We start from the raw sequence: 9487 nt of genomic DNA, 5'->3' as shown, positions 1-9487 counted from the left end.
CTGGTTCTGGTGTTTACAAACGGGCTCCACTTGTCACAATAAACACTCATAGCCATACTGTAAAGGAATGGAATATTAATGTTTGACATGTATCACACACGAATACCCCTGTGCTTTTAAATACTTTTTTAATTCATGGTATCACTCAACAATCCAAAATACAGGGCTCCTAAAAAACAGTTGTCACTGTAATACATGATACATTATACATTATTGTGGTCATGGGTCAAATGGATTTAATATGAGTTTGCCTCAAAAATCTCTCTGCTTTTACAAAAGCACATACAGATATCATTCTATACTGTATCTATACTTTCTTATTTATACACCATCTCTATCTCGACTTTGTCCTTATTTTTGAAAAGGCACTGTGGTGAAGGCACTATAGCACAGGTCAGACACATCTACACTGACCATGTCTGATTTTCTTGGTGTTGGCTGAAATAGAAAATGAAATGTACTGATCATTAGGTTTTTAAATGACACTGTCAGCACTCACGATTTATAGCATGATTAGGAAATTAGTATTTAAAGTCCACTAATGGTCGACGGCTTGTTCTTGTGTTATCCATTGAAATATATCAAAAAAGGAATGCACATTTGAGGACATATTTACAAAATGCAGTATATCCATTTTTGATGAAAGGAAGAGGAAGAGGAGACACATCTTCATCTGAATCATTCAATGTCTTAAAAAAGGAATCTATTCTATCATTGTACTATTATTTTGCAAACGAGCAAATAAGATACACACTGTGAGGATATATTTCTATCACTCCACATAAGGTCTAACTACTCGCACTGCAGTATCAGTACTGATTGTGCTGCTGCCTGCTCATTATGAAGGGTTTCTCGTGGTGCCCACTTCCTGATGAGCAAAATTTTCAGACTGTTAATTGGCAGGAAGATCCAGCTTCAGCTCCACTTGTGTCAAATACCAACAGATTTCACATGAGAAATTCTTAATTGTCCTGTAGTGATGTGTGTTATCAGTTCAATTGGTCCTTTACAACAATATTTACCAGTTCAGCCGCAGTCCAGTGTCTCCTCAGCCACAAATGGCGTCATATAGACAAAAGGAGAGGACGCACTGTATATACACATATTATTAAAATGTGAGTCTGCTGCTGCTAAGATTCAAAGTCCAGTGTCAGAAAATCCCTCTCGGTGGTTCCCAAGGAGAGAAAACTGGTTGAGATTTAAGTGTTCCTGACATAAAAACACTGTTCCCCATGCAAATGTTAAAGATATACAGCAACATATAGCTAGGTTGTCAGCTGAGGCTGTTAGTAAATGCTAAATGCAATTTCACATTTCAAATGTACGTGTTGAGCTATTAATCACACAGGTTTTTTTTTTTTTGTTGTTGTTGATGGATTAAAGATAGTTTGACTTAAAAAAAAATATTTGTCCCTTTCTTGCTGAGTTAAAAGAGAAGATTAATACCGCTCTTGTATCTTGTACCTGTATGCGAATGCTGCACCCAAGTTGAAATTGGTAATGTGGCCTTCGTATTGGACAAAACATCACTTTCAAAAAAATGTTTCGCAAAGAATTTAATTATTTTAAATAGTCCAGTTTTATCTCTCTTGCATGTTTCTCAGATCTTGGTTTGTTGTGGTATATGTTATTGTTGTAAAGTAATGACGTGTGCCCTTATGTGGCTATGTGTAGCTATTCTACATTGTCATTTTGGCTATGCCTTTCTTGCAAAACTGATCCCAAGAGACTTAAAAAAAAACAGCACATAAGTGCCTGCAAGAGAAAGGAAATGTAGATGTCTCACATCAGCCAAAGTCCTTTGTTACTGGTGCTTAAAAGCTGAAATTTTCTGAAAATATTGTGCTATATTGAGCCAGGACCATATTTTAAACCCTAATGTCCATCTCTGCAGTTAAACCATCAGTCAGCTTTTCCCGGTCTTAAAGCTAACCTAAGCGACTGCTGGCTATGGCTTTGTATTTGCTATACAAACAGGAGAGTGGTTATCAGTCTTTTCATCTAATGCTTGTAAAGAGAGCCACAAACTTTTTTTTCCCAAAATATCAACCTATTCCCTAAAGGTTATATGATACTGAAAATCAGCTTTAAATGTGCTAAAAGTGGTAACGTCTCAGTGGTTTGAGAAATGTCACGAGAATTACACTTGGAATTTTGGCTTCAGTTAAAGCAGTGGTGCTTTGTATTTTTCCCTGTTAAAAGCCAATTTTCTTTACAACATCTCTGGATAGCAGGACCTGAACAAGGCCGCACCGTGTTCCACCATATAAATTTTTGGGGGGATTGTTCTTTGGCAGTGATACACAACAAGGGAACCTGTCGTCACGAGGAATGTCGTCAGTTGCGGTTTGAAAAAAGACAAAAATGTGTAAACTCCAAACCTAAATTAAAACATAATATTGTCCTGTAAACCTTCCCCAGTCAATCGCTGAGAAACTTTTTGGAGTTGTTGTTATGCGTCCCGTTCTGTCCCACATAGCTCTTACTCCGGGGGAGGAAGTCAGCGCGGAGCAGGCGGTAGAAATAAATCAGGATCATGATATTCATCACCATCATGGTGACGAGAAAGTATCCACCGTGGTCCAGCCAGGAGTAATTGTGGATGATGTACCAGGTGAGGTAGAACTGGGTGCTCAGACGGAACATGATGTAGGTGAAGAGGTTGGCAAGTTTGTTGATGTGGTACATGGGGGAGGACTGAGCACCGGCCAGTTTCAGCATCAGCCGTAGGTGCAGAGTGACACTGTTGACCTCCACAAAGAGAGCGATTACAGCGCCAGCTACATACAGCTGAGTGTAGAGGGTGTACAGGAAACACCAAATCACCTAAGGAGGAGAGGGACATAGAGAGAGGTGGAGGTGTTTATACAACTAACAGCTAAACTCCTCATTTGAAACAAATACACAATATACTGGTTACACCGTCAGACCCTGTGGATTTTTCAACTTTAAGACTACTTAAAGTGGAAATTAAAGGAAACTGGAAGCTCAGTACAAAAGACACTACTACACATCAGTGGCACCATAAGCTGCATTCAGCTCAACTCAGGCAGCACAAACAGCCTGTGTTATTTCCTTGTAATTATTCCCTGGATTTGTTTGCTTGGTGGATGTGTCATTAATTACTCAACACTATTCGAATCAACAACATATACAGCAAATCTTAAACCCTTAATGTACAACACATGAGAACTGGGCAATACTTATAACACTCTGATTTCACTTTCTCTTTCTGTTCACCTCTCTCAGTCTTTTGTTCACACATGTGAAACAGGTTGCCTGCTCACCTTGATAAACTTCCTTTTGTCGACTTGCTGAGCTTAAATGATTCTGATATCTTATCTGAGCCAGAAATGCAAACTCGATGGAGTTAAAGGAAAAAAACAACCATGGACACAGGCATGCTTTCTTACCAGTGCATGATGGAGTAAGAATTCCCATGATCCTCTTGCATGTCCCGTCAGGATAATATCACCAGCGTCTTGCACAAAGTATCCTGAGAGAATGACAATATGGTGAAAATCTGTTTTAAAAAATATATTGATGATTGACCGTGCCTTTTTCTTTCAACAAAAACACCAATCATTCTCTGGTTCCATCTTCTCCAGTGTGAGGTCTTTTTCTGCTTATGTTGTTAGGATTTCATGGGACAAAGAAAGACAGCTTGTAGACTAATCGATTAACTTATTAAGATGAATCATTAATTATATGCTGGCAGCCTTAAGTCTTTAATGTCACCCTGAGGTGGTTGAAGTCAGAAGGCACTGGCTTCACAAACCAGACAGGTGTGACTTGACACACCAGATAAATCTCCACAATGTTTGTATTAACGTTTCACCTCACTCCACCACACAAATCCATATAATATCTTTGATATGAGGATTTTCAACATGTCCAAAGCAGCAATTGAATTCACAGGTTTTCACTTGTATCTTTGTTTACTTTTTGTACATGTTTAAGTGCAAACACACACTTTTTGTTCAAGAGTTTAGTGACACCTTAAGACTATTTGAACAGTGTCCAAAAGATTAAATATTTTCAAGTTCAATATATCTTACAATCAAGTTTCCCTTGAGTCACTTGTTGTCAGTCAGAGGGCCTTTAAGAGAAATATAGATCAGTGTCTGTTGAACTACTGTGACAGCAGAGTTAAATGTCTCTATTCACTGATATTTTTAAAAAATGTCAACTAAAGAATTTGCAGCATAACCATGGTTATTAAACTGTGTCGTCCTCATTTAGCTGGAGGCATTCAAGAGGCCTTGTGTGCCTAAGTATGTCTGGTACGCTGTGGTTGGTGAGACACACAACCAGGCCCTATGTTAAAGAACATGACCTCTGGTATCTGGTGTGGGTGGCCTCGGTGGACCTAATAGCTGTTTGCGGTTGTTAGGGCAGATCTCCACAGGTTTGTGTCTCCATGGTAACACAAAGATGCACATAAGACCCAACCACATACAGAACACAAGCTCGACCAGACCACAGAGCCCTTGGGGGATTATCTTTGGTGTCCATGGTGATCAAGAGGGAACGCCCATTTGTCTGTTCTGAGAATCAGGTGAGAGGGGCAGATCTTTTTGTTGTTTCTCTGAAAAGCAGTGACTAGTAAGGTGGCAGCCTTCTACTCCACCCAGGATAGGACAAGGAAGAGGTTCAGTTTAATTCAGTTCAAGAGTGGAAGAGAGACAGTGCAGTCAACCAATGCCTCTCCCACGTTTTCCTCTAGTGCTTTACACTAGAGCTGCAACAATTACTCGATTAATCAATTGACAGTGATTGACAGAAAATGTTTGATAACAACTGATCCATATTTTTTTTGGTCAATTTTTAAGCCATATCAATTGGTCAATCATTTTCTTTGTCATACATGATATATCATTCAGCTCTGGACTTTTGGCCAGGCAAAACTACATATGAGGACAGCTGTGGGAAAAAAAAAAAAAAATCTAAATTCTTTAACCAAGAAAATAACCATGAACAACATGGGCAAAATCCATGTCTTCATTTAGATCCCAAAGCTAACTTTGCAGTGAGCGCTCTTTTCTTTTCCACGATGCATTTACTGACCTGTTGAGACGCAGACGAGCAGGTAGGACAGAGGAGTGTGGTAGGAGTGGATGTTGCTCAGCGTCTCAGGCCAGACCACAACACTGGAGAGGGATACATGTTATGGATAGATGGCTCTGTATTCGCCTCACTCAAGACATACATGGGCTCACTCCTGGAGAGAAAAGCCTGACTAAGCAGAGACATTAATATCAGGTATCATGGCTTTTTTTGAACCCCCCCCCGACCAATAGATATCCCGCCTTTTAGTATCTGTAGAAGCAGTGCTTTTCATGTTTTATTATTTTATTTTGATACTAGTCTCTCTATCTAGTGTCCATCTGTGCCTGTATATTTAATTAAAAGGTATGATTTCTACTCTACTGGATCACTGGTTTTGCATTTTTCTTTGTCACTTCTTATCACTGTTTGGCAAAAGAGGCACACCTCAAAAAGCAGAGGTTTCTCTGTGTCCCCACCCTGTATAAACACATCATGACAGAACGTTTGTTAATAAATGACCTGCAGCATGTATATCCCTTATGTGACATGTAAAGCAGTGTACTGTTTCACGTGTTTCCTTGGTGCTACTTTGAGTGCACAAAAACCTCCTTATGAGACCTGAAAACTTGCTTATTTAGCCTCTCGGTCATTGCAAATTCATTCTGTCCCATATTAAAAGCAGCAACAGATAAGTGAGAGGGCAGACAGCACACGAAATCTGAACTTGGTCCCACTTCCTAAGGTTCAGAGATGAGTCACAAGTGTGGTCCCCACCCCAAAAAATAGTTTCTCATAATGCTTTCACAAGAATTGTTCAGCCAGCAGGTTTTTCCAGTTGATATGTCCGCAGGCTGTTGTTTGAATAACACAGGCTTCTGGCTGAATGTGAGGTTAAAAAACAATGTGTTTCCTCTGAGTTGCACACAAATTCAACAATACAAGCAAACAGCAATAACAGCTTTTTGTGGCTCATACTGTACAGAGGCATTTTCTCCCTCCCCATTTATAAGATGCCATTGTCTTCCCCCATCCCTCACCCATGCCTGAACATGCCCTTCTTCTACTGGCTGCCACAGACTGTCACTGCTGCACACACACACACACACACACACACTCCTACAGACAACACATCATGTGGACTGTGAATAGACAATGGTGTCCCAGTGTAGATGGATGGGTGGATTGATGGATGGATGGATGGACTGAGTCTTACCATGTCAGGGCCCATGCCCCGGTCAACAGGGAGTGCACCAGGGAGACAGAGAGGTTCCTCCACCTCCAGGAGCGGAAGTCATCCTGCCTCACCACCTTGGGCACGGGCAGCCTTTGGAGAAGCCGGTGGGCCACCCTGAAAAACAGAGAGCACACCAGCACTGACGGGCCTGGGTGACTCTTCAGCACAGGAAGCAGGGCCTCCATCCTCTCCTCCCCACCCCCGCTCTCCCTCTGACTTTGGGGCGCTCGCTCTTATCCTACACAGCTACCTCCCACCGTCCTCTCCCTCTGTTGGCTTTTTTCACTGCTCCCTTGACGCGCGGTGATGGACGGATATGCTCGGTATGTGGATGGGAGTATTCTCCGGGACAGGGGTCCACAGAGAGAGGAGAGGCTGTTGCAGCTGCAGGAGAAGATCCTCTTGTTTTTATTTATTTTTTTCTGAGCTCCTTTCCGCAGAGCTGATGTCCGACTGATGCTGCAGAACCCTTTATCGTCTTCTTCTCACGTTTTCAGCCTGAAGAGGAGGAAGGCTCCGAGGGGATTCCCGTGACAGCTCATTCCAATGCGACGGTGTTTGTCCTCACGCAGCGCCTTGTAACGTTATGTGCCGCCGCCGCTCAGCCCGCCTGTCTGTGCAGAATGAGAGGAAGGGTGGCAGAGAGGGAGCGGGTGGGTGGTGCTGTCGCTGCTCCCTTAAACCATAAAAAAAACAAGGAGGGGCAGAGTCTGCGATCATGTTACGCAAGGAACAAAATCACATAGCACGGCTGCTGAAACGTGATTTTGGGAGGTAAGCATGTCGAAAAGGACCTGAAAAAATTCTGACATAGCCGCAAACAACAGCCTCTCGATTGTTATTGCTGCCAGCGCCAAATGTAATAATATAATAATAACTCTAAAAATAATAATTCCATCTTTAATAATTGTACCCAGCGCAGTATGTTTAGTTTCATTTGCCACTAAAAGGCTGGCCACAAGTCTGTTTACACTCTTACAGTGGTGGTAGAGTCGAGAGTAAAAATATGCACAATATCCACAGTGTTGAAATACTCTCTTACAATATATACAAGTAAAAGTTATATGATAGACATGTAAGATGAAAGTTACTGTACTAATTAATCTTGATCCACAAAAAACTGCATGTGTGGAAATATTGAAGTAAAGTATAGCATAAGGTAGCATAAATTGGAAAATTATTGTTACTTTTCCATTTCAGTCCTGTTGGATTTAAGCTCTGTTTGATGCTGCCTGGAAAACTGGGCACTAAGGATATGGCTCATAATTTGTTTTGTTTTTCTTCTCAGTAGAAGTTTGGTTTCACAACTGTGGTGTTCCCCATGGTTCAGTTTTAGGCTCTCTCTTACTTTTCTTCAGCTCTGTCCAGTTCCTTGATAACCAGTTTCAAGCTGTCTATGAAATATTACAGAGAAGTAAATGACATGAAATTAAGTTGGATTTCACAGTATGTAGCTTACTACTACACAGATTCAGTAACAGAGAAAACAACAAATATTTGCACTGGGAGATAATAAAGCTCACTTGAAGCATTATATTTACGGAGACTTCATAAAGAGTAACATAAAGAAACTGACTTCAGTAACTTATAGAATTCTGGTAAATGCTGTGAATTCTGCTGTAAATATAGAACTGATAATAATGTTATGTTTGGAGCCTAACAACAGTAATGCCCCCCCACCCTTCCTTGGCCATAACTCTTTCCATAAACACAGCATACCTCTCATTCCCCACAACTGGCCTCTCTGCAGGCCGGTGGGAGAAAAGGAAACAAGGAGCAATAGCTAAGACCCTGCACACTTACACACATTACCACCTGCACTGCAGATGTCTGTGTTTACTTTTTTTTTTTTCTTTTTTTTTAATGTGAGAAGGTTTTCAGTTCATTCACAGCTGGTACATTTCTTTAATCCTATCTGTTCATTTTTGCTTTCATTTTGTTCATTGTTTATTCTCCTATTCTTTCTTATTCTTTATTTATGCATGACTGTCTTTTTTCACTTGAAATAAAATGTCTTTTCCTCTAATTCATTCCATACAACAAAATACAAATAAATTAAAATACTTTCTCAAAATCAAAACAGACAGTGCCTATAATGGAGTTATATACAAGGGAAATATTGAATGAATAGTTAGGAGTAATTACAGTGTGACCTTTGTTGAATGTCACCCAACACTTTCTCTCCTCTTATTTCCTGTTACCTCTCAAATCCCAGTTGTAAATCACTTGGAGCTGCCACCTGAGGCCAGGTTAAATAAACTCATTGTGTAAAAATGTAAAAACCAGCTAAGTTAACTGAACTTGAGAAAACAAGATATTCATTTCAGTTAACAGCTGTTCAGTCATGCTGATAAACAAACAAACAAACAAATTGTTGCAGACAGATTTGCTTTTCATTTTCTCATCTTAAAGAGTCAGTTGATGTGAAGAACTTACACTTGTGGCTGTTTTGTACCAGTAATAGAGCAAATTCAACATGTTTTATTATACTGACAGTGTGAGGAGGTAGGGACTAAATTCAACACTAACCTTCATCATGGTTCACATTCAGTGTGTTTCCATGCACTATGTGAGCAGGATTCTCTGATAAACCAGTAACACAGGCAATCAGATGCGTTTACATGCCAAATACTAACCCAGTGTATATAAATATATATAAATCAGTGTATATAGCCATGTAATTACCTCTCTGTTAGAGGTGTTTGTACACTGATTAGAAATTCATGTTTGTGCCTCTGTAACTTCATCATTACCTCTTATGCTCATTCAGATTTTTTGGTTGTAAAATGTAAAGAATTATTTTTCAAAAAAGACCACAGCTATGACTAATCAAAAGGACTGAGGAACAATAACAAACAAATTATTTAAAGAATAGTTGAAAAGAAGCTGCAGCATTAACAGGATATAAGTCTGCCCTCTGTCGGAATACATCTCACAGAGAACAGGCTACAGTATGAAACCACACCATAAGATGGCAGCAAAACCTCATGTGGAAAACAAGTTACCCCACCACAAACAGATTTTATTTTGCTCCCAGTTCTTTGTCAGACCACTTGGAGGTGTCTTTTCTCCAAAAAACCTCCAGCAGGACACGTCTCTCTGGAGTTGTGATTGTTGAGATGTGCTAGAAAATTCCCTGTAATTAATAGCACTGTCATAAAATGATTCTGAGCCAGTTGAGTATGCTGTTCTCCAGTAATTATT

General features: G+C 40.2%; 1 protein-coding gene across 1 annotated transcript; it reads right to left on the bottom strand.

Annotated features, from left to right (window-relative positions):
- Positions 1-111: 111 nt before the first annotated feature.
- tlcd1 (TLC domain containing 1) lies at positions 112-7200 on the bottom strand. Its single transcript, XM_018665341.2, has 4 exons — positions 6263-7200; positions 5068-5150; positions 3414-3496; positions 112-2826 (listed from the first exon to the last, which is right to left on the bottom strand). Exons 1-4 carry the CDS (start codon positions 6466-6468, stop codon positions 2422-2424), a joined length of 777 nt encoding a protein of 258 aa, XP_018520857.1. The 5' UTR covers positions 6469-7200; the 3' UTR covers positions 112-2421.
- Positions 7201-9487: the final 2287 nt, after the last annotated feature.

Source organism: Lates calcarifer, linkage group LG21 (genome assembly GCF_001640805.2).
Source record: "Lates calcarifer isolate ASB-BC8 linkage group LG21, TLL_Latcal_v3, whole genome shotgun sequence".
NCBI classification, from domain to species: domain Eukaryota; kingdom Metazoa; phylum Chordata; class Actinopteri; family Centropomidae; genus Lates; species Lates calcarifer.
Note: the sequence above shows the minus strand (reverse complement) of the source record. Positions and strands in the feature narration are given on the sequence as shown.